The following is a 26,585-nucleotide window of genomic DNA, read 5'->3' as shown; positions in this document are numbered from 1 at the left end:
GTCGACTCGGATGGCCGAGAAGTTCTAGGCTCTTCAGTCTGGAACCGCGCGACTGCTACGGTCGCAGGTTCGAATGTTGCCTCGGGCATGGATGTGTGTGATGTACTTAGGTTAGTTAGGTTTAAGTCTAGGGGACTGATGACCTCAGATGTTAACTCCCATAGTGCTCAGAGCCATTCGACTCTGATCGAAGGTGTATGCGTTTCTCCAGGAGGAGCGCAATGCTCTTAAATGAAGCCTAGCGCCTAATGCTGACGTGAGTTACACTGTGAAAGTTGGTTGTAACGATCTATTGTCTCCACTAAAGTGCACGTCATTTATGACGGTGGCCGAGTTTAGGTTCGTTCTGCGCATCTGATGTCACAAAACACAGTCAGCCAATGAACAGAGAACGACGTTGCCAGAGCTCGACTGCAGTGCAAAGCACAGACGAGTGTCTTCTGTTTTAGAAACGTTCAGTCATAAATAAAGTAATTGAACAAAAGCAATGTCTTGATAGCAGACTTTCTTTTATAGAAAGTTTGGAAAAAGCATTCTTTATACCAATTGCTTCATATTCTACTAATTAATTAAACCAAACAAGCAATAAGCCTCCTCATTCAGGCGATAGCAAGGAAAGGTGTTTGTATCATTCTCACTTATCGCTTTTTCGCAATAAAGAACAGTGGTAATTGTTTATTTCCTATTGTACTTAATTCATAATCATACCAACAGTGTTTGTCGATATTTTGCGTAATAAGTCTTCCAGGAGATGCATTGAAGGGCGAGCTGTGTTAGTGTAGTGATTAAAGTGTACGGCTGCTAAGCGAAAGGTCCTGAGTTGAAACCTTGATCGGTGCTTAATATTCCCTTTATTTAAATCGAAGTGTCTTACTTCATGAATTTTATTCGTTTGATTGTAATTTTTTGAAATTTCTAGTGGCAACTAAAATCGACCATATGGAAAGTATATACTATGGACTTTTACCTCTGCAAACTCTTAAACATTTTGTGCAGTGGTTTACTACATCTAATGCTGCACAATAACTGCGTTAAACATCAAAACAAAATGGGGGGGGGGGAGGTATCAGCCAAGAAGATGTGTAAAAATCAAATTTTTGGGCCAAACAGTTTTTGTGAAATCTGTTGATGAAATGTGTCAAAGCAGTCGAAACACCATGAGTCTGCACAGGCGAGCAGTGCAGTGATGAATGCAGGGAGCACGTCTCTGTAGCAGCGAAAGTGTTAATGTGGCCGTGGTGGCTTTACTTCATAAACTGCGCGCTCCCCACTAAACGTAAGTTTGCGAACTATAGTATGGCGCTGCTTCTCTTGGCACGTATAAGTGGCAACGCAGCAATCTCCCGAACCGGCAAGATAAAAGAATTGAACTATAGTATCTGCCAGGGCCGGTGGCGGAACCTGTCACGTGGCCAATCCGAAAATAGTTGGGCTCTGTGACGGTTATCGATTTAGTTAAACGTTTGACAATCAGGAACAACAGGAAAATTTCCTTGATCTCAGTATAACAGTGGAGACTCCCTTTCGACATAACCTGATTTGCAAAAAGATATAAAATCATTTTTATATCGATAAAAAATGCTTACGGTTTATGTCTCATTCTTCTCTGAGTTGTCATTACTGGAACTTAATAACGTAGTGAAAGTCCATCTCCTCACTCTGGTGTGATCAAGGTGACAAACTTGAAGTACTAGTTACTGACGATACTTTGGTGTCTGTCATCTGACTCACGATATTCATTTGTGTGTGCACTGCTTTATTCCTATGCGTCAAAAACGTCAAGTAATTCATCTGACATGCAGCATCTCTAGTCGCACTGCTGTCTCTGTTATCTGAAACTACGATGACAGTTATGTAGAAAAGCATGTGTCAGTAGTGAAGCGCTATGGAAAAATTATATTGTGGATCAGCTAGTAAATGGTTTAAGAGCTCCACATCATGACATATACAAAAGTGCGCATCACGAAGAAAGTAGACATCTATTGGCTGTGGTACTCTACATGACTAATTTCCTTCCGCGTATTATGGTTCAAGAAACAAACCCTTTAGTAAAACCGGTTTTGTTTAAAATTCTCTTTTTAGAAAGTCCTAACTTCGGTCCGGTTGGCGTCTCATTGTTTGTTTCCTATAAAGTATACTAGAGACAGATGTGAGGTGACAATATGTTGATAGCACTATTATGCTGTGTAGCAGACAATAAAGCTTTGCAGTTCAACAAAACGGAAAAGCGAGGGATTCACGAATTCTGTCACTGGCTGTGCGTATGCGAACTCTGTACATAATTCCAAAACTCCAATTACTTTCCTTTGTGCAATGAATACATTTTGTGTAAGGGATAAGTTAGTGCAGAATATTATCCCGTAGGATATCAGTGAATGATAATGTGGAAAATCTGTAAACTTAAGGAAATGGAATGTCGTGTAGCTACGGCCTCCAGTCGCCTGGTGCAAGTCTATTGAGCTGACACCACTTCGGCGACTTGCGCGTCGATGAGGATGAGATGATGGTGGTGATGATAAAGACAAAACAACAGCCAGTCCCTGAGCGGAGAAAAATCTCCGACCCAGCCGGGAATCGCACCCGGGCCCTTTAGCAAGATACTCCATCGCGCTGACCACTCAGCTACCGGACTTTGAACTTAATGATTTTTACGAAATGGATTCGCATATCCCCAACAACTGCACATGTTTATTTGAGAAGCTGTGAAGCATGCAATATCACCTATGCACGCACTTTTTTGATTCCTGTACAAGCAGAGAGAAATTTTTATTCTCATCATTCTTGCCTGTCGAGGGACGTTTATACCTATGATCATCACATTGTGTTTATACAGTGTATGTTACGTTAGAATGTCCTTCCACTTGCCATTGGTATACATGCGTCAACGGGCTAAAATAACTGTAAACGTTTGTCTTTCCCTGAACGAGAATCACATAAGTGGGAACATAGGGGACGTGGACAACGTGACACATCGATGGTGTTAAACTGCAACCTCCTATGTCAGTTTGTTCATACAGAAACGTCGTATGTTAAGTTTGTTTTAACGTATGGTCTGAAATTTATTTTCCAATCTTTTTATCATCTGATATTTTATTAATGCTATGTATTATAACGACAATAATTTTACATCTTTATCATACCAACATAATAACAATTTTTTTCCACTCTCCTGTAAAACTGAATTTTTTGACACGCGAGGTTGCAGTTCAGCACCATGAATATGGAGGTAAGGGTTGGTAAGAGAAGTGTGCACGGATAGCCGATGTGGTTAAGACGATAAGTGGGATATCCGGATTTGGTCCCGACCTGGCACAGATTTTCTTGTGACATTAAAAAAATGTATAGCTGAAATCGATATGCACCACAATTTGCGAATCCGTTTCGTAATGTTTATAACAACTGTGAATCGTGAAGCAGTGTCTATCTCTTCAGACATATCCGAAGGAGAATCTAATGGTTAAACACAGACATTGTAATAATCATTAACGATATTTATGTGCCCAAAGTTGCTAACTATTCTTATGACAAATGTAAGAGAAACCTAAACGTTTTAATAGTAAAAAAAGCTCAGCATCCAGCCGGTTGCTATATAGCTTTATTTATGCCAAAACGCGTTTTGGAATTTTCACCCAACTCGAATTCGCGTAATAGATTTACATGATCATCAAGAAGACATTTTTGCCGACTATATGTATTACAACAGTTTAAGGTGGGTGAAAACCCGAATCGTATCTTAACATATATAAAGCTGTATAGAAAATGGCTTGGCAGACAGCTCTATTTCTTCAAGTACATAATCCACAGCTACTGAGCTCTACCATCATTACCTTAGATAAATTAATATATCTAAACATTTAGCAGTTCTACTACATGGTCTTCCTAGTTTAAGTACATCAGTATGTACTATCATGCGCGAAAGTATCCCAACGACCTAATTGTGATTCGCCTGATTTGTATGCAACCAACATAACGTAGCTGTCTATAGCGGGTCCTCTAATCGCTTTGCGGTACGGTCGTTCGACTATACAAAATGGATTCCACAACAGACCAACACTGTTCTTTAAGGCAATCAGTGCGATGCAACATCACACCATGATGTAGCGAAAACTAGAAAAACACGTAATTAGAGACGAGTTAGTTCCTATCGCTTGTACAGGTTACACTGATTTTCAAAAGCGTTACCACATCATTATAATCTGAAACAATTAACTATGGCACATAAACTATGTAGCAATCCTTAAACAAAGTAAATGTTTGGATGAACAAGATATTCTGAGACAATGTCTGGACTAATAAAGGTCTATGAGAGTTCGAAGTATTTTTCCTCTGTACAAGCTTTTCCCGCACCTGCTAAATGTCCCAGTGACGATTGATTCTTGCATAAACTGCTTGTTAAAGGAATTAGTTAAAGAAAACGCGATAAACAGCGGTAACCGCTCTGTAGAAACCTTAATATTAACGGAGTATAATCAGTAACGTCACTTTACTAATTAATCAGTAACGTCACTGTACTAATTATTCATGAAGAATTATTTGCCCACATGTTTGAACTATAAATGACATAACGAATTTTTTTGTTCTGGATCTGGACAGAAACCCAGCAGACGTAGCCGCTACTAACTAAAATACACTTTCGCATCTGCCCTCGACTTGATCAAGGCAAAGATCATCAATGCTGACTAGCCGTTAAGAGATGTGAAATATAAAGGTTTTCATCAGTATTAGTTAACACATCTGAACTTGAAACGAGATGACGAAATTATTTCTACTACATCAAACCCATTATCGCCCTGTTAACTAACCACGAAAGACGTTTAATGTACTTTCCTTCACAAGCAACCAAGTACGCATGTGCTGAAAATTGGAATGCTATGATTTAATATGTTGTGACGGGATTTTCTAACCAGCATGTTATCGGATTGTTAACTAACTAAAATCAGATGTTAGAGTTCGAATTTATTTACCAGCAGCGAGCTGTATCAATATGAGATGAGGGTGCATTTTGGTTTGCTTGCCCGGGAATCGAACCCGGCGCGTCCTGTCGCTGTTTCCCATCCATAAATAGACGATAAGTGTCAACTGCTTGTTCACCAGTAATGAGATGCTCGCATGTTTCACTAGAAATGACGGAACCTATCGTTATTGTTGACTATTCATGAACAGACATTAAATGTGCAAATTATTTTCCGGTGGTAGGTCAGTGTGCACATGTTAGGGCGTAAAATCGTTTAGAGAAAAGCATTTTTCGTTGCGACGGAATCTTCTCACGAAATTCAATCACCAACGTTCTCCTCCGAATACTAAAATATTTTGTTGACACCGACCTACATAGGGAGAAACGATCACCACCATAAAATAAGGGAAATTGGTGATCGTACGGAAAGATATAGGTGTTCATTCTTTCCGCGTGCTATACGGAATTGGAATAATAGAGAATTGTGAAGGTGGTTTGATGAACCCACTGCCAGGCACTTAAATGCGACTTGCAGAGTATCTATGTAGATGTACATGTAGATAATGAAACAGATGAAACCACAACATGACACTGAATACAAAACGCAACATCAACGAAGACATTTCATAAACTGTGAATAACACATTGTTTCATCTATATCTCACAAGCCGTGTACGGTGTGTGATAGAGGGCACTTTCTACATCACTATCACTTCTCAAATTGTTTGCTCCAGGCATGAATGTTTCGTGGGAAGAACTATTGCTGGTATTAGAAACTAGCAGGTAATTAACCAGTTAATCGAGAGAGCCGGAGTTTTTCACAGCTTCTAGGCGCATCGTCGGACACAACAACACAGTCAGGACCTTGCGAACTGTGAGTTGCGCTGGTCCGCTGGGTTGATCGTAGTTTGGTAATTGCGGCGTATATGTTCGATTCTCACTCATGGCGTCCATTTTTAACATTCATGGAAAGATCTAATTCACCTGTGGTAACGCCAAGTTCAGGATGTTAGGTCGCACAGTGGTTCAGAATCGGCATTAAACACAATATCTCTTCACTACCAACAGCGTCAGAGCCTGTTCAAATGGCGCCATAACAAAGGCGGCAGCCGCCGAAGGCACAAACTCTGTCGCCAGTAAACTAGCACCAAAAAGTTTATTTAATTTAGTTTAGGAATGGTTATTTCGTTCACAGTGTTCATATTTAATTTGAACTTGAGACGTTGCAATTTTTGGTCCTCTACTGGAATTCGAATTCGGATCTCTAGGAATGGAACGTATCTGGCTTGCAATCCTGGCTCACCACAAACATATTCATAATTTAATTTTACGCCCTAGCATGTGCACACTGACCTACCACCGGAAAATAATTTGCACATTTAATGTCTGTTCATGAATAGTCAACAGTAACGATAGGTACCGTTTTTTCTATTAAACATGCGAGCATCTCACTACTGGTGAGCAAGCAGTTGATACTTAACGTCTATTTATGGATGGGAAACAGCGACATAACACGTCGGGTTCGATTCCCGGGCAAGTAAACCAAATTGTACCCTCATCTCATAATGATACAGCTCGCTGCTGGTAAATAAATTCGATTTCTAACCTCTGATTTTACTTAGTTAACAATCCGATAATGTGCTGGGTAGAAAATCCCGTCACAACATATTAAATCATAGCATTCCAATTTTCAGCACATGCACACTTGTGTAGAGGACAAGTGCTTATTGTTAGGAAACATGGTGCGAAATGGTGATTTAGTTTGCTTCAATGCGCGATGCGCCAGCCTCACGGCAGACGGCAGACGATGGCTGGCTGGCGCGTTATGCAGGTGACACAGTTCTGCAACGAGCGTCGGTATGTGCGTACATGCGCGGCAGCCATCAACAGCCAGAACGCAGCATTAGCATAATCATGCAGGCGCGGGCCGCGTGTGGCGCGGTTGCGTTAGCCAACTCATCGAGAACATTCTGATAAACACGGCGCCGCGTAACCGGCGGATTCAGCAGCAGTCTGCACTATTTAAGCACATCAGATGTGGGCGTCGGCATCGGTTCGACCGATTGGGCGTTCGGTCGCTGTTACGTCGTCGTCATCAGTGACGCTGTCCCCGAGGACCGGCCGGCGGAGGGTGTTGCCTGCTGCTGCACCGGCGACTCCAGGCGTCGTCACGAGCCGCAGCGTCTGCAGGAGGCGAGCTGGGCCGGGCCTCGTGCTTCTAACGTCCTACCGCCTGCGCAGTCGCTGACTGAGCACGGCGTCGCGTTTCCCAGGCCGCGTGCATCAGCATGTCTCCACCGCGACACGAGTGGTGAGGCTGAGCCACCGGAAAATGCATTGGAAGAACTAACAATAAAGAGGAAGATTGCTAAAACTAGCCACCTTCTTCTACCCAGCCTCGCTTTCGGGAGGATGACGGTTCAATCCCGCGTCCGGCCATCCTGATTTAGGTTTTCCGTGATTTCCCTAAATCGCTCCAGGCAAATGCTGGGATGGTTCCTTTGAAAGGGCATGGCCGACTTCCTTCCCCATCCTCTCCTAATCCCATGAGACCGATGACCTCGCTGTTTGGTCTCTTCCCCCAAAAAATCCAGTCCAATCTAGCCAGCCATGCCCTACAACCCCGACCACATCACCCGCTCCTGTCATCCTATTACACTTGGTTACTTGTGAAGGAGAGTATATTAAACATCTTTCTTGGTTAGTTAACAGAGCGATAATGGTTTTGATGTAGTAGAAATAATTTCGTCATTTCCTTTCAAGTTCAGATGTGTTAACTAATACTGGTGGAAATCTTTAGATTTCAAGTCTGTTAATGGCTATCAGCATTGATGATCGTTACCTTGATCAAGCCCCGAGCAGGTTCAAAACTGTATTTTAGTTAGTAGTGGCTACATTTGCTGCGTTTCTGTCCAGATCCAGAACAAAAAATGTCGTTATGTCATTTATAGTTCAAATATGTGGGCAAATAATTCTTCGTGAATAATTTGTACAGTGACGTTACTGATTATACTCCATTAATATTAGGGTTTCTATAGAGCTTTTACCGCTGTTTATCGCGTTTTCTTTAACTAGTTCCTTTAACGACCAATTTATGCAAAAATCAATCATCATTGGGACATTAAGCAGGTGCGGGAAAAGCTTATACAGAGGAAAAATACTTCGAACTGTCATAGACTTTTATTAGTCCAGACATTGCCTCAGAATATCTTGTTCATCCAAACATTTACTTTGTTTAAGGATTGCTACATAGTTAACGTGCCATAGTTAGTTGTTATAGATTAAAATCAGATGGTAACGCTTTTGAAAATCATTGTAACCTGTACAAGGGTTAGGGATTAGCTCATCTCTAATTACGTCTTTTTCTAGTTTCTGCAGTATCATGGTGTGATGTTACATCGCACTGATTGCCTTAAAGAACAGTGTTGTCTAGTGGTCTCTCGTGGTATCCATTTTGTATGGTCGAACGACTGTACCACAAAGTGATTAGAGGATCTGCTAGACAGCTACGTTATGTTGGTTGCATGCAAATCAGGCGGATCACAATTCAGGTCGTTCGATTACGTCTGCGCATGATACTACATCGAAGAACTTACAACTTTTTACCTTATTTATTATATGTTATTGGTACTCTACATTAATAGCAGATGAAGTATATCTTGGTAGTGTAACATCAGATAAAATTTGTTTCTCTCGCTCTTTTTTTTTAAGTTTAAAGCAAGGACATTAGTTTAAAACATTTAATAGCTTTAACAAAAACATTATTTCCAACTCTGCTGACCAATTAAATAGCAATACTATGAAGACGGCATGTAACACACATAAAATTAGTAAAGAAGTGTACTACATATCTGGATGTCGAAGTGACCAGCGCTTCAGCGCAGTTGCGTAAAGCAGGTAGGCGTAGAGCCATCTACATCTCGAAAACAAGCTAAGATTATGAAAAGGGTTTCTCATTCAAAAACGTCATTTGAGTTTTAGTTGTTTGTGATAAGATACTTTTGTGCCTCTTGAAAGGAGAAGTAATGTTTATCAGGCCCGCCCTGTTGGCCGTGAGGTCTAACGCACGGCTTTCCGGGTGGGAAGGAGCGCCGATCCCTGGCACGAATCCGCCCGACGGATTTGTGTCAGGGCCGGTGAGCCGGCCAGTCTGTGGATGGTTTTTAGGCGGTTTTCTATCTGCCTCGGTAAATGCAGGCTAGTTCCCTTTATTCTGCCCCAGCTACACTATGTCGGCGATTACTGCGCAAACAAGTTCTCCACGTACGCGTACATCACCATTACTCTACCACGCAAACATAGGGGCCCGGCGGATTTGTGCCGAGGTCCGGTGAGCCGGCGAGTCTGAGGATGGTTTTTAGGCTGTTTTCCGTCTGACTCGGCAAATGCGGGCTGGTTCCCCTTATTCCGCCTCAGCTACACTATATCGGTGTTTGCTGCGCGAACAAGTTTTCTACGTAGGCGTACAACACCATTACTCTACCACGTACACATAGGGGTTACACACATCTGCTGTGGGGGTTTCCACCGCACAATAACCCTGGGTTCGGTGTGGGGCGGCGGAGGGGTGAAGTGGACTGCGGCAGTCGTTGTGGAGTTGCCGACCATTGCTGCTGCGGCGGGGACGGAGTCTCTCCGTCGTTTCTAGGTCCCCAGTAAACAAAACATAACGTTTATCGTTTGTGTTGGAACTTGACAGTGAATGAGATTGCGGTTTATCACTGCACAAGATTACCGCTGGCGTTGGCGGGATCCCACACATGTCACGTGAATATGGAATCGATGAGTTTAGGAAGTGATGCAGAATATTTCAGCGGCCCCACATAACTAGCGCCTGATAGGACATTGTTAAATCAGGTATGTAGAAACGTACAGCCACGTCTACATCTACATCAATACTCCGCAAGCCACCTGACGGTATGTGGCGGAGGATACTTCTGGTATGACTCTCTGATTCCCTCGCCCCCCCCCCCCCCCCCCTTTTCCCTGTTCCAGTCGCGAATGGCGCATCGGAAGAATTATTACCGGTAAGCCTCTGCATTAGCATTAATTTCTCGATTTCTTCATTGTGGTCATTTCGCAAGATGTATGTGGGAGAAAGTAATATGTTGTCCCACCCTTCCTTGGGAGTAATCTCTTGATATTTCAATATTAAACTTCTCCGTGATGCATATGCCTCCCTTGTAGCGTTTGCCTCTGTAGTTTGTTGAGCATCTCTGTAACGCTCTCGCGCTAATTAAACGATCACATGACACCAAAGACAAGTATCAACACTGATAGTGTGATTACATTTGGCGGTACAGTGAGCACAGCTACGCCGTCACTTGAGGCAGCAGCAGAAAGAGTGTTCAGATGGTTCAAATGGATCTGAGCACTATGGGACTTAACTTCTCAGGTAATCAGTCCCCTAGAACTTAGAACTACTTAAACCAACTAACCTAAGGACATCACACACATCCATGCCCGAGGCAGGATTCGAACCTGCGACCGTAGCGGTCGCGCGGTTCCAGACTGTAGCACCTAGAACCGCTAGGCCACCCAGGCCTGCCAGAAAGAGCGGCATAGCAACACAGTACACACTAGTAGCACCACAACCTCTTTTCAGATGATCCAGTTCTGTGTATAGCATCACGAGGGATGTATTCATTATAGTGGGTTTGAGAACAGAAAACGAAGAATGGTTGGATTCGTGATTGTGAGATGGGACTGGCGCCAGGCGTGATAGTATGAGATACACAACCCGATCACCTCTCACTCACATAGCCGACAATTCCGACAGCAAGCGTCGCTTTTCTGAAATTCTGTGGCTGTGCCCTACTTATGAAATTTCCGTGAATATTTCAAGAAGATAACGCAAGTTTCCTGTTGCCTTTTGCTGCATTGACCAATATTGACACAGAGGACGTTCGACTATTGCTCTGGCCAGCTCGTTCTACAGATCTCTCATCCATTGAATACATCGGGTCATGCCACGCCACAACTGCCCACCACTATAATTGGTGAAGTCTTGGCGTGAGTAGAATGACGTTTCCATATCTATCGGATGATTTTAATTAAACTGACCGTGCTTCGAGTGCTGCAGTGCAGGCTGTACACATCGCAGGACGCTGAAAGATCATTAATCGGTTTCCTCAAGGAGCAGCTAAAAATAATAATAATTCCACTTTCTGCCACCAGGTAAAAATATGATGCTGTAAACAGTCAGAAAGAGGCGTGAGTGCAGGAAAAGGGGAGGAACGATCAAACACATGATAACGGTGCTTTTAGCAAGTTTATTATGACAATGTCACAAGTTACAAAATGTATTAAATATGGTCTCCCGACTCGGCATCGTGCTGCATCCATAACAAAGCTGGTCGACAGTTACTCGTAGCATATCCATTGTAATCAGTGCTATACGTCCTGTCCTTCAGAACAGGAGGAGTCCAGATACACTGCTGATAATCACAACCTTTCAGATGTTCCCACAACCAGAAGCGACATGGATTTTGGTAAATGCATCTAGAAGGCCACACATCTTGAAATTGCCTAGAGATGCATTCATCAGCGATGGTTTCTCGAAGCATGTCTTTCACCTGGCAAGCGACATGTAGTGTCGCCCTATCGTGTATGAAAATGGTAGTGTGAACACAGTTTCGTTCTTGCAAAGCTGGAATCACATGCTGCACAAGGAGGTCCTTATCATGTACAAATGTCACTGTACAGCTAGAAGGCCCAAGAGGTTTATTTATTTAGCTTGTGGACATATCCTAAAGTATTCAGCCATCAATTCCAGATCTTGGATGAGAGTCTGATCGAGAGCAGTCATATTAGTATGTTGGCATGCAAGAGTGATGTCATCTTCGTAAATAAATTTTCTGGATGTGGTAATTGGTAGGTTGGCTACATAGAGATTGAACAGCGTAGACGCAAGCACTGATCCTTGGGGGAGACCATTACTGAGGAGTTTTGATTTGCTGAAAGAGCCACTCATTGAGATTTGCAAGACTATACTTAACAACATGTTCTCTAAAAGAGATATCATCGTTTTACATCTAGTAGCTTTTAGGAACTTACATGTTAGACCCTCTCTCCAAACAGTATCATATGCTGCTGTCAAATCAACAAAAATCACGCCAGTTTTCAGGCGTTGTTCATAGCCCCGCTCAATGAACGTTGTTAATTCGAGGACTTGATTCCCACAGTTTTGATTCGGTCTGAAGCCGGCTTGGTCGACAGGTAGAGATTCCAGTATAATTGGATTCAATCTGTTGTAAAGGAGACGCTCATGCAGTTTATATGCGATGAGTCTATAGCTTCTCGTTTATCGTCTGGCTTTCCTGGTTTGAGGATGGCAATGATCTTTGCCCTCTTGAATTCTTTTGGCAAAACTCTTGACTGGAGTATGTGGGAGTAAAATGTCGTCAGCCATTCTTTTGTTTGTGGTCCACAGTGTGTTAGGAACTCTGAGTGTATGCTGTCGAGACCAGGGGCCTTGCCGTTTCTTATGCCTCGTAGGGCCTGTAGCGTTTCTGTGACTGAACGGTTTTGACAGGTCTTGTCGTTCACGACTGTTTTTCTTTAATGTGTTTAGTTCTTTCTTTATTTTACGTGAGTGTTCTTTATCAACAAATGCTCTAGACGTTTTGACTATATTGTTGGCAATTTGGTCTGGTGTAATACTTGGTTAGTTTGTGGTACATGTGAATTAGCTCCTAGTTTCTTCAGAGGGCTCCATGCTTTTCTGCTAGAGCGTCTAAAATCCATATTTCAATAATGTTCCTCCACTTGACCCACCTAGCTTCTTCCAGGCTATGCAGGAGGTCATCTGCGACTTCAGATCTTCCGCTCTTCTCGTAGTCCTAATACAGCCGTTCACTAGCTTCACTCCATCCTGGTATATACTGCTTTCTAATACCCCTAGGAACCCGTGAGGTGTCATCTCCTCAAAGAAAAACGGAGCGAAAATGAAGGAGCTTGTGATACCACATCACGTGCAGTGGATGTTCCAGCACAACATGTAGCTGAGTACAACCCCATATGCGACAGTTATGTGTCTTTACGGGACTGTGCAGAGTAAAATGTGCCTCTTTCATTCGAATAATATTCTCCAGGCACATGTCATTCATATCCATGTATGCCAAAAAACTAAGGATGACGTTACGGCGTTGTAGTCTACCTTGGAGCTTCATTTGGTGTTCATTCTGAATCTTGTAGGGACATAAGTATAAATGCACTACAAAATCTTTTGAACTCTTGTCCTGGGGATACAGACCATTCCTGTGAAACAGCTCGGGCACTGGCTGCAGAATTTGGGACATGTTCTGCACGATCGGCTATAGCTACAACTTCATTAACAGCTGCCATGGGAATGGGTCGCTTCCCTCTCCCTGCAACATCACATTATTCACCTGTTACGTCAAATTTCATGGACTTGTTATTTAGCCCATTTATTGGCATGGTGCTCCTTCCTAGCTCCTTCTATCAGCAATATTCCTGCACTGTAGAACTGCTGTTGTTGTCGTTCATATAAAACAACTTTACCAGCAGCGCACAGTCTTTCTCCACAATAGCCACTGAGTTTTGTGGGGAATACTTCAACCCTTCGTGCCAACAGTCACTTCACAAAAGAAACCAACGTGGATTGTGAAGTGACAAAAGAGCATACTGACATAAAAAAGGTAACATTTCACAGTCTGACTGCTTACAGCGCCATCAGCGCCATATTTTCACCTGGTGGCATGAATAGAAACTATTACTTTTTCAGCATACTGCACGAGCACACCGATTAATGAACATACCTAAGATGTTTCAGATTTCTGCAATGTAGACAGCCCATACTGCAACACTCAGACCTGGGTCAGTTTAATCATAACAGCCCAGCATGATCCAAGTTCTGTTCGATTCAATGCCTAGACGTGTTAGAGCCATTGCTGCTGCCAGAGTTGTGTACTAAACTTTGCATCTTATATACCCCCAAATAATCTACAAATTTTAACATGTATTTTTATAACTGTATTGTATATGCACATTACGGAGGATTTCGTTGTTTAGTATCCTTCCTGGTATTGCACTTTTAATGGCAGGCAGAGTACTTTCGCCGTTGATGCTTCTTCGCTTGTCTTGATAAAAATGCTTAAACACTACTGGCTATTGAAGCTGCTACACCACGACGATGACGTGCAACAGACGCGAAATTTAACCGACGTGAAGAAGATGCTGTTGTACGCAAATGATTAGCGTTTCAGAGCATTCACACAACGTTGGCGCCGGTGGTGACACCTACAACGTGCTGACATGAGGAAAGTTTCCAACCGATTTCTCATACACAAACAGCAGTTGACTGGCGTTGCCTGGTGAAACGTTGTTGTGATGCCTCGTGTAAGGAGGACAAATACGTACCATCACGTTTCCGACTTTGACACAGGTCGGATTGTAGCCTATCGCGATTGCGGTTTATCGTATCGTGACATTGCTTCTCGCGTTGGTCGAGATCCAACGACTGTTAGCAGAATATGGAATTGGCGGGTTCAGGAGGGTAATACGGAACGCCGTTCTGGACCCCAACGGCCTCGTATCACTAGCAGTTGAGATGACAGGCATTTTATCCGCATGGCTGTAACGGATACTGCAGCTACGTCTCGATCCCCGAGTCAACAGATGGGTACGTTTGCAAGATAACAACCATTTGCACGAACATTTCGACGATGTTTGCAGCAGCATGGACTATCAGCTCGGAGACCACGGCTGCGGTTACCCTTGGCGCTGCATCACCTGCGATGGTGTACTCGATGACGAACCTGGGTGCACGAATGGCAAAACGTCATTTTTTCGGATGAATCTAGGTTCTGTTTACAGCACTATGATGGTCGCATCCGTGTTTGGCGACATCGCACATTGGAAGCGTGTATTCGTCATCGCCATACTGGCGTATCACCCGGTGTGGTGGTATGGGGTGCCATTGGTTACACGTCTCAATCACCTCTTGTTCGCACTTACGGCACTTTGAACAGTGGGCGTTACATTTCAGATGTGTTACGACCCGTGGCGCTACCCTTCATTCGATCCCTGCGAAACCCTACATTCCAGCAGGATATGCACGACCACATGTTGCAGGTCCTGCAAGGGCCTTTCTGGATACAGAAAATGTTCGATGCTGCCGTGGCCAGCGCATTCTCCAGATCTCTCACCAATTGAAAACGTAGGAACTGGCTCGTCAGAATACGCCAGTCACTACTCTTAATGAACTGTGGTATCGTGTCGAAGCTGCATGGGCAGCTGTACCTGTACACGTCATCCAAGCTCTGTTTCACTCAATGCCCAGGCTTATCAAGGCCGTTATTGCGAGTAATCACATGTCAGTTCTAAGATAATATATTTGTCCAATGGACACCCGTTTATCATTTGCATTTCTTCTTGGTGTAGCAATTTTAATGGCCAGTAGTGTACCATCTTAAAATGTTAGATCATTAACACAGAGTAAGAAAAGTAATTGCTTACGGTAGAGTTGTGCAGCACGCCAATTGTGGGATGAAAGAGAGTGAGAGGGAGAGACAGACAGACAAGAACAGCAGTTGGCTGATGGACGCTCACTGAGGAGTTAAGTGCGGCGGTGCACCTTTGCAGGGCTGCGTTCTGTGGCCGCGGGAGTACCAGGCGGTGACTGCCGTAGGGCTCGGCTTGGCGCGTGCAGGGATGCGAGCAGGCGTCGGACAGCGCCGGCAGCAGCCGCCACGACGCCCTCCGCACCGCCGCTCCTGGACACACAGCTGAGCATCAATCCATCCTAAAAATTGTTCAAATGGCTCTGAGCACTATGGGACTTAACTTCTGAGGTCATCTACTACTTAAACTTAAAGACCGGTCCACACGCAACGATCTGTCTGCGCAGATATTGGCGCAAATGTCTGTACATGCAAAACATCGCTGCTAATGTGTTGTGTTCTCACGACACAAACTCCAATCTACTACTCGCCTGCCATCTGTTGGTATAGAAAAGAAATATCGGTGCACGCGACTACTGCCATCTGTCGGTGTAGAAAAGAAATATCGGTGGCAAGCGACTACGCTTCCCAAAAACGTCAGAAGTTTAATTAATTTATTTTGAAATTTTGTACAGAAACCAGATGGCAGTTATAAGAGTCGAGGGACATGAAAGGGAAGCAGTGGTTGGGAAGGGAGTGAGACAGGGTTGTAGTCTCTCCCCGATGTTATTCAATCTGTATATTGAGCATGCAGTGAAGGAAACAAAAGAAAAATTCGGAGTAGGTATTAAAATCCATGGAGAAGAAATAAAAATGTTGAGGTTCGCCGATGACATCGTAATTCTGTCAGAGACAGCAAAGGACTTGGAAGAGCAGTGTCTTGAAAGGAGGATATAAGATGAACATCAACAATAGCAAAAGGAGGATAATGGAATGTAGTCGAATTAAGTCGGGTGATGCTGAGGGAATTAGATTAGGAAATGAGACACTTAAAGTAGTAAAGGAGTTTTGCTATGATGGTCGAAGTAGAGAGGATATAAAATGTAGACTGGTAATAGAAGAGAAATTTGTTAACATCGAGTATAGATTTAAGTGTCAGGAAGTCTTTTCTGGAAGTATTTGTATGGAGTGTAGCCATGTATGGAAGTGAAACATGGACGATAAATAGTTTAGACAAGAAGAGAATAGAAGCTTTCGAAATGTGGTGCTACAGAAGAATGCTGAAGATTAGATGGGTAGATCACATAAGTAATGAGGAAGTATTGAATAGGGTTGGGGAGGAGAGACGTTTGTGGCACAACTTGACCAGAAGAAGGGATCGGTTGTAGGACATGTTCTGAGGCATCAAGGAATCACCAATTTAGTATTGGAGGGCAGCGTGGAGGGTAAAAATCGTGGAGGGAGACCAAGAGATGAATACACTAAGCAGATTCAGAAGGATGTAGGCTGCATTAGGTACTGGAGATGAAGAAGCTTGCACAGGATAGAGTAGCATGGAGAGCTGCATCAAACCTGTCTAAGGACTGAAGACCACAACAACAACAACAGGAATTGAAGAAATTCTGTTGCGGTCTGTGTTCGCAACTTGTGTTGCAAAAAACAAGACGCAGGAAACACCCTAACGACTGGCGTAATTATTTACAGATGGATGTCGAAACTTATAATTGTCTCTTAACGCTCGTAAACTCTCATATTATACGAAATAATACTTGAATGAGAAGAGCAATTTCTCTCCATAAACGGCTGACGGTGACATTAAGATTCCTTCCAACAGGAAGGAGCTATTGCTGTTGTTGTTGTTGTGGTCTTCAGTCCTGAGACTGGTTTGATGCAGCTCTCCATGCTAATCTATCCTGTGCAAGCTCCTTCATCTCCCATTACTTACTGCAACCTACGTCCTTCTCAATCTGCTTTGTGTATTCATCTCTTGGTCTCCCTCTATGATTGTTACCCTCCACGCTGCCCTCCAATACTAAATTTGTGATCCCTTGATGCCTCAGAACATGTCCTACCAACCGATCCCTTCTTCTAGTCAAGTTGTGCCACAAGCTTCTCTTCTCCCCAAACCTATTCAACACCTCCTCATTAGTTATGTGATCTACCCATCTAATCTTCAGCATTCTTCTGTAGCACCACATTTCGAAAGCTTCTATTCTCTTCTTGTCCAAACTAGTTATCATCCATGTTTCACTTGCATACGAGGCTACACTCCATACATATACTTTCAGAAATGACTTCCTGACCCTTAAATCTATACTTGATGTTAACAAATTTCTCTTCAACTGCAATTTCTACGCCGGCCGATCTGGCCGAGCGGTTCTAGGCGTTTCAGTCTGGAACCGCGCGACCGCTACGGTCGCAGGTTCGAATCCTGCCTCGGGCATGGATGTGTGTGATGTCCTTAGGTTACTTAGGTTTAAGTAGTTCTAAGTTCTAGGGGACTGATGACCTCAGATGATAAGTCCCATAGTGTTCAGAGCCATTTCTTTTTTTTTACTTTTTTTGCAATTTCTAAACAAGCATTGAGTGAAATTATACCCAGCACAATGAAGCTATTTACCGCTGTCCTGAAGGATGAGTTCATGAAGGCAAGTCAAGTACATTAATTCTGTCAAGTTACAAATAATATTTTTGCTGATGAAGAATCACAATATTTTTGCTGTTTCAGATGTGTTTCAATCACAAAATACCACAAACTTGGCAGGTATATTTCATCCACTCCAACTCCAGATCTTCGAGATTTTTGAACTTTTGATAATTATTTACAGTAAACAGTCCAAAACGATTTTTATTATTACCGTTTCTCAGTTCGCCGGTGCGTCAACTTCTCGTAATTTTTCAATTCATGCATCTTTCTGTTCCTGTCACTGTACCTATTACTTTTAATCTTCCACAAACATGGGTCATTTCTATAAAGTTCCATGAATTCACTGACAAACTGTCCAGAACACTAACGAGCGTCAGCCATTTTAATGCTGAGTGCGCACAAAGACAAACACTAGACTGAACAAGCAGCTGTTTCGAGCCAGATTTGCGGCGATCTCCTGTCCACATGCTCCAACTTGTCTGCGCAGATGTTGTTTGAACCCACAGATTTGAGACGATTCGCTCAAACCTCCAACTCCAACTTCCAGATTTGCACACACCTCATGTCGGTGTAAATCTCCTGTCCACACGCAACGATCTATCTGCGCACATGTAATGTGCACAGGCGTTTGCGCAGACAGATCGTTGCGTGAGGACAGGACTTAACGAACCTAAAGAGATCACACACATCCATGCCCGACGCAGGATTCGAACCTGCGACCGTAGCCAGTGCGCGGTTCCAGACTGTAGCGCCTAGAACCGCTCGGCCACTCCGGCGGCAATCCATCCTAATTACAGCGGCCATCGTGAAACTACACAGCTCGAGGAAGTGCCGCTTTGGTCCACATGCCTCATCCCCCACTGTCCCTCGATCTTACAGTGTTGCCTTTTACAATACTGATAGATCAGTCGACACACTTCGCTAATTGCATGTTCTCTTTCGCAGTCGATGCTGTAATTTACCGTCTAGTAAGGTCATCCGAAGACCAGTATCAGTTGCAAAGTGATTTAGAAAAGATTGCAGTATGGTGTGGCAGGTGGCAGTTGACGCTAAATAACGAAAAGTGTGAGGTGATCCACATGAGTTCCAAAAGAAATCCGTTTGAATTCGATTACTTGATAAGTAGTACAATTCGCAAGGCTGTCAATTTAACTAACTACCTGGGTGTTAAAATTACGAACAACTTTAGTTGGAAAAACCACATAGATAATGTTGTGGGGAGGCGAGCCAAAGGTTCATTGGCAGGACACTTAGAAGATGCGACGAGTCCACTAAAGAGACAGCTTACACCACACTCGTTCGTCCTCTGTTAGAATATTGCTGCGCGGTGTGGGATCCTTACCAGGTGGGGTTGACGGAGGACATCGAAAGGGTGCAAAAAGGGGTAGCTCGTTTTGTATTATCACGTAATAGGGGAGAGAGTGTGGCAGATATGAAACGTGAGTTGGAATGGAAGTCATTAAAGCAAAGACGTTTTTCGTCGCGGCGACATCTATTTACGAAATTTCAGTCACCAACTTTCTCTTCCGAATGCGAAAATATTTTGTAGAGCCCAACCTACATAGATAGTAATGATCATCAAAATAAAATAAGAGAAATCAGAGTCGAACAGAAAGGTTTTGGTGTTCGTTTTTCCCGCGCGCTGTTCGGGGGTGGAATGGTAGAGAGATAGTATGTTTGTGGTTCGATGAACCCTCTGCCAAGCACTTAAATGTTAATTGCAGAGTAATCATGTAGATGTAGATGTGGTTCATTTCGCTGTTTACTGAATCGGTTCTACTTTAAACTAGGCGCTACACTCGCTACAAAAGCGTGTTTTTACTGTTGCACAGGGACAACCAACCTTCTAGGCAGACTCTAATCTCCACACTCGAAGAGCGGCAACTGGGGATTCGGATTAGTGTGAAACTAGATGACTCAAGGTCGCGACTCTTGCAAGGAGAGGTCCCCAGTGACGGGATCGACCTTTCAAACCATGTTTGCAGTGATGCGTGATAAGATCTTACGTATCACACTGTGCAACCATTCACCCTGGTGGTCCTTCGTTTGCAAGTAACAGACAAAAAAATTAATACCGTCCACCTCACCCCCGCATTGTCTCTCGCCCTGCAGTGTTGCCATGTACGATACAGAGTGGTCAGTCAACACAATTCACTTCTTGCATGTGGCTGATTTTCACATTTTTTCATAAAATGGTTTTACTTTGTACAGAGTATCGTACGTACTTCACAAGTGCTGTCTCTGGTATTTTGCAGGAATCGGCAAACCCATAGGCAGGCTCCAATCATCACATGAGGCTCTGGCTCATTGCTTGAACAGTGGCAGGTGGTATTTCAATTAGCAGTGTGAGACTAGATGACTATGTCATACCACTACTTTCCATCCCCTTGCTCTACATTGCCTGTCGCCGTTTTATGTTTCCTGCTATGATAGCAGTTGGTCAGAGTACACAGTTTACTACTATCATGTAGCTGATCTTCTCTTTGTTCTGTAGAACGGTACATACAACGCAACCACTGTCTGCATCGTTGCATGGGAATCTGTTATCACCATTGTCAGGTTCCTACCATCTCACGATGCTATGGCTCGTTGCTCTAAAAGCAGCATCTGGAATTTCGGATTAAAGTGTAAAAGTAGATGAGACGAGATTCGCACCTCTTCATTCAGTCCGCCTCACCCCACGTCGCTCATCGGCCTGCAATTTTGCGATGCGCGACACCGCTTGATCAGTCAACACAATGCGCAGTAGTTGTGTGTGGCGCTCAGCTGGGAGCCGCGGGACTGCTACGGTCGCAGTTTCGAATCCTGCCTCGGGCATAGATGTGTGTGATGTCCTTAGGTTAGTTAGGTTTAAGTAGTTCTAAGTTCTAGGGGATTGATGACCTAAGATGTTAAGTCCCATAGTGCTCAGAGCCATTTGAACCATTTGAACTTGTGTGTGGCTGTTTTTCCCTTTGTTCTGTGAAACAATTCGCGTATGATGCAAGCGCTCTCTCTGGCATTGCACGGGGAACCAACAACTTCTTAGGCAAGCTTAGACCACCGTATAGTACCTCCGGTCCTCTGCTCCGATAGCGTTACAGGTGATGAATCAATGTGTGTGTATGCGTGTGTGTGTGTGTGTGTGTGTATGTGTGTGTGTGTGTGTGTGTGTGTGTGTGTGTGTGTGTAAATTTGGAAATTTGTGGTATGTTCCTATGAGGCCAAACTGCTGAGGTCATCAGTCTCTAGGCTTGCACAGTACTTAATCTAACTTAAACTAACTTACGCTAAGGGCAACACACATATCCATGCCCGAGGGAGGACTCGAACCTCCGACGGAGGAAGCCGCGCGAACCGTGGCAAGACGTCTTACACCGACGGTTGTGTGTGTGTGTGTGTGTGTGTGTGTGTGTGTGTGTGTGTGTGTGTGTGTTGCGCCTTGTTTACTGTCTGACTGAGCACACTTTATTCTTTCCTTTGTTACTGTGTTTAGTTTCCGTTCGCGATGGTATACACGCAGGATCAACAATTCTTTCTTGTATTGAACCACGCAGGAAGGGAACCTTATGTTGCTTGCCTTCAAATGAGCGAGTCCACAGTGATTTGGTGAGACACAGATTAGTAAAGACACTTCAAGACACAAGGAGACAGCACGACCGTGTTGTCGGGGATATGTCCGAAATTTTGTGTGGTGAAAGAGAACCCCTAACACCTCACGTGGTTAAAATATTAGGACGCACTACTCGGAAAATCCCGAGAAATCTCGATCCAAAGTTTCTTAGGTGCCTTATGAGCATAAAATGTTATTCCACTGTCGTGCCGCCGTCTGGTCTACATGGACAGCCGGCACGGTAGCTGAGCGTGTTCGGTCAGAGGGTTAGCTGCCCTCTGTAACAAAAAGCTTTGTCACTGGATCAACAACGAACTGAAACGGGTGTCTTTCGACGTCCGCCCAGAGCAGATACAACGAACGAAAACGAACAAAATGCTTGCAAAATTGCAGCGCATTGTTACAGGAGACTCGTGAAATTAATTCCCGGGAAGATTGTATAAAAATTCATTCTATAATTCACCATCAATTATCGTCATCAATATTCCGAGACATGATTTAATATGCCTAGTTTGCCTCAAAATTGTCAGAAACTCGAAACATTTTCGTAAATGTTAATGGGGCATGTTTTTGTACAGATTTATTGCAAACGCCCTGTGATTGTAAAAAATCCGCTCTTATATGTTGCGCAAGATGTCGCAAAAATTATTGCTATGTTTGTTTTTACGATAATTACCACTGCGGTTCTTGTTTATAATTATTATATGTGTAAACACTGAATGTTTCCCAATCGACTTTGTCATTCTGATTAAAAAGGCAATGTTTCTCCTCATATACCTTACAATGAAAAATGGAAAACCCACCGCCATGAATTGTGTTGTTGGACAAAAAGAAAATAATTTTTATTCACTAATGTAACTAATTTGTTAAAGATAATGTAGGTTTGGGAAACTTTCTGAGTAATTGGTGGAATAACCAAAGAAAATGAAACAGAAGAAAAAAAAGTGCCAGAGGAGGAATCGAACACGAGTCCTCTGGCGTAAGAATCCGGCCAAACGGCGACTCGGCAGTGTACTAACATTTTAGACTCATAAGGCACCCAAGAACTTTGGATCGATTTTTCCCGGGTTTTTCCGGGTAGCGCGTTCTAATATTTTAACCAGGTGAGGTGTTAGGGGTCCTCTTTCACCACACAAAAATGCGGACAAATCCCTGACCCCTCGGTCGTGCCATCTCCTTGTTAGATAAAAGAAAGCCTAGGAAACCAAGTGTTTCATCCTAGTTAGGAGCAGCCTTGGAAAGAGGTAGTTTAGCACTTTTGACGGCAGCACCTGCTCTCAAAGGTATGCACAAACTCAAAGTAACCGAAAAACATCGATTGAATGATTTAGATAATGCTGCTTAACGTCTGTTCTGCGACTAGTTATTCCGGAACGTACATTATGCAGATGCTGAGCCTGAACTGCTGTATTTTTCTGATGAATCACGGTTGCATCTATTGGGGCACATAAACTCGCAGAATGATCAACGTTGGCTTTATGAAAATCCTGTGCATGACGCGAAAACAGAATGTCATATGCAATGGGTAGAACTCGTATTACTGGAAAGAATTTTATCCCAAAACATAACTCCTCATACGGATGTGAGCAACATACTGCAACTTTTCTTCAAACAATCAGCAAATGAGACAGAGACCTTCGGGTATGTCGTGCAAAACCATGCGACAGAACGTACTGTCACTGCATCTATGGCAGTTCTGTGATGTGTTTTCGATAGCAGAGTAGCTGACTCGTCTCCCAGTTTTTCAGATCTGTATCCACATGTTTTTTTTTATCTTTTGTGAGCATTAAAAGATAAGGAGTAAGTAAATAGTCCTCTTACATTTGAAGAGTTAGTTACTTCTAGAATTACAGCATCCAAGATTCAACGAGTATTTGACAATGTCTTCAGAAGGAATCAGGCTTCTCTTTCCTCTGAGAGACATCATTTTGAGCATCTGTTCAAACTAAAGGTAAGCTTCAATTAGCCACATTGCGCCTTAGTTTACGTTTAACTTACGGAAAACTCTCCAAGCCATCGCGTAGCATCGGCCGAAGGAACTAGCAAACACAAATCATGTGTGAGTTGCAGTCATACACTACTGGTCATTAAATATGCTCCACCTCGAAGATGACGTGCTACAGACGCGAAATTTAACCAACAGGAAGAAGATGCTGTGACACGCAAATAATTAGCTTTTCAGAGCATTCACACAACGTTGGCGCCAGTGGCGACCCCAACAACGTGCTGACATGAGGAGAATTTCCAACCGATTTCTCATACACAAACAGCAGTCGACCGGCGTTGCCTGGTGAAACGTTGTTGTGATGCCTCGTGTAAGGAGGAGAAATGCGTACCGTCACGTTTCCGACTTTGAGAAAGATCGGATTGTAGCCTGTCGCGATTGCGGTTTATTGAATAGCGGCATTGCTGCTCGCGTTGGTCGAGATCTAATGACTGTTAGCAGAATATGGAATCGTTGGGTTCAGGAGGGTAATACGGAACGCCGTGCTGGATCCCACGGCATCGTATCGCTAGCAGTTGAGATGACAGGCATCTTATCCGCATGGGTGAAACGGGTCGTGCAGCCACGTCTCGATCGGTGAGTCAACAGATGGGGACGTCTGCAAGACAACAACCATCTGCACGAGCAGTTCGACGACGTTTGTAGCAGCATGGACTATCAGCTCGGAGACCATGGCTCGGTTACCCTTGACGCTGCATCACAGTCAGAAGCGCCTGCAATGGTGTACGAATGGCAAAACGTCATTTTTTCGGTTGAATCCAGGTTCTGTTTATAGCATCGTGATGGTAGCATCCATGTTTGGCGACATCGCGGAGAATGCACATTGGAAGCGTGTACTCGTCATCGCCATACCGGCGTATCACCCGGCGTGATGGTATGGGGTGCCCTTGGTTACACGTCTCGGTCACCTCTTGTTCACACTGCAGTGGACGTTACATTTCAGGTGTGTTACGACCCTTGGCTCTACCCATCATTAACCATCCATCCATCTACCCATCATTCGATCCCTGCGAATCCCTACATTTCAGCAGGATAATGCACGACCGCATGTTGCAGGTCCTGTACGGGCCTTTCTCGGTACAGAAAATGTTCGACTACTGCCCTGGCCAGCACGTTCTCCAGATCTCTCACCAATTCAAAACGTCTGATCAATGGTGGCCGAGCAACTGGCTCGTCACGATACGCCAGTCACTATTCTTTATGAACTGTGGTATCGTGTTGAAGCTGCATGGGCAGCTGTACCTGTTCACGCTGTGTCTGACTCAATGCCCAGGCGAATCAGTGCCGTTATTACGGCCACAGGTGGTTGTTCTGGGTACTGATTTCTCAGGATCTATGCACCCAAATTGCGTGTAAATGTAATCACATGTCAGCTCCAGTATAATATATGTGTCCAATAATACCCGTTTATCATCAGCATTTCTTCTTGGTGTAGCAGTTTTAATGGCCAGTAGTGTATATGTGCATCATTCGTGGAATGCATTGTAGTTCAGCAAGAATGATACTGAAGGGCAACACCTCGTGCAAAGCATGGAACTGCTTATAAAGTCACGATTCGTACACCAGAATTACACTGTGACAGAAGTTGGAATACTTCCTAATATCGTGTCGGACCTCCTTCTGCCCATCATAGTGCATAGTATAGCACATGGCATGGATTGAACAAGTCGTTGGAGTCCCACGGAGAAATGCTGAACCATACTGCCTCTGTAGCCATCCACATTTGTGAAAGTGTTGCCGGTGCAGGATTTTGTGTGTGAACCGAACTCTTGAATATGTCCCACAAATTTTCGATGGGATTCATGTCCGTTGATGCATGTGGTCAAATGATTCGCTCGAACTGTCCATAATGTTCTTCAAAGTGATTGCGAACAATTGTGACCCAGCGACATGGCTCATTATCATCAATAGAGATACCATTGTTGTTTGGGAACATAAAGTCCATGGATGGTTGCAAATGGTCTCCAAATAGCTGAACATAACCGTTTCCAGTCAATCATCGGTTCACGTAGACCAGAGAATCACGTCCATTTCATGTAATCACAGGACCCAGCATTATGGAGCCACCACCGTCTTCCACAGTGCCTTGTTCACAACTTGGATCGATGGCTTCGTGCGGTCTGCGTCACACAATAATCAAATATGGTTCAAATGGCTCTGAGCACTATGGGACTGAACGTCTGAGGTCATCAGTCCCCTAGAACTTAGAACTATTTAAACCTAACCAACCTAAGGACATCACACACATCCATGTCCGAGGCAGGATTCGAACCCGAAGCGTAGCGGTCGCTCGGTTCCAGACTGTAGCGCCTAGAACCGCTTGGCCACTCCGGCCAGCACACACTAATCCTACCATCAGTTTCTACCAACTGAAATCGCGACTCATCTGACCAGACCCCGGTTTTTCAGTCGCCTACGGAGCAACCGATGCCGTCATGAGCCCAGGAGAAGCACTGCAGCTGATGACGTGCGCCAGTCGGTGTGGCCAAGCGGTTCTAGGCGCTACAGTCTGGAACGCGCGACAGCTGCGGTTGCAGGTTCGAAGCCTGCCTCGGGCATGGATGTCTGTGATGTCCTTAGGTTAGTTAGTTTTACGTAGTTCTACGTTCTAGGGGACTGGTGACCTTAGAAGTTAAGTCCCATAGTGCTCAGAGCCATTTGATGACGTGCTAGTAGCAACAGCACTGGCATCGATCGTCTGCTACCATAGCCAGTTAACGCCAATCTAGCCACACTGTTCTAATGTATGCATTCGTCATACATTCCAAGTTGATTTCTGTGGATATTTCATGCAGTGTTGCTCGTCTGTTACCACTAACAACTCTAAGCAAACACCGCTGCTCTCGGTCGTTAAGTAAAGGCCTCTGAATTGTCCGCCTGAAATTTGGTATTATCGGCACACTCTTGACACTGTGGATCTCAGAATATTGAATTCCCTAACGATTTCCGAAAAGGACTGTCCCATACATTTAGCTGCAACGACC

At 43.9% G+C, this 26,585-nt stretch overlaps 1 protein-coding gene across 12 annotated transcripts in view; it reads right to left on the bottom strand.

Moving 5' to 3' along the window:
* The window catches only part of LOC126284740 (uncharacterized), a 624,884-nt gene that overhangs the window by 543,101 nt on the left and 55,198 nt on the right, over positions 1-26,585 (bottom strand). For all 12 annotated transcript variants that reach the window (XR_007551535.1, XR_007551537.1, XR_007551545.1 and 9 more), the window contains one exon: positions 15,552-15,690. Coding sequence is in view for 1 of the 12 variants with exons in the window: in XM_049983880.1 (XP_049839837.1) it covers positions 15,552-15,690 (139 nt within the window). In the remaining 11 variants the exon portion in view is untranslated. The remainder of the gene's footprint in view (positions 1-15,551; positions 15,691-26,585) is intronic.

The sequence above is a fragment of the Schistocerca gregaria genome, chromosome 8 (genome assembly GCF_023897955.1).
Source record: "Schistocerca gregaria isolate iqSchGreg1 chromosome 8, iqSchGreg1.2, whole genome shotgun sequence".
Classification (NCBI taxonomy): Eukaryota; Metazoa; Arthropoda; class Insecta; order Orthoptera; family Acrididae; genus Schistocerca; species Schistocerca gregaria.
The sequence above is the reverse complement of the archived record's forward strand: the minus strand, read 5'-3'. Positions and strand labels throughout refer to the sequence as shown.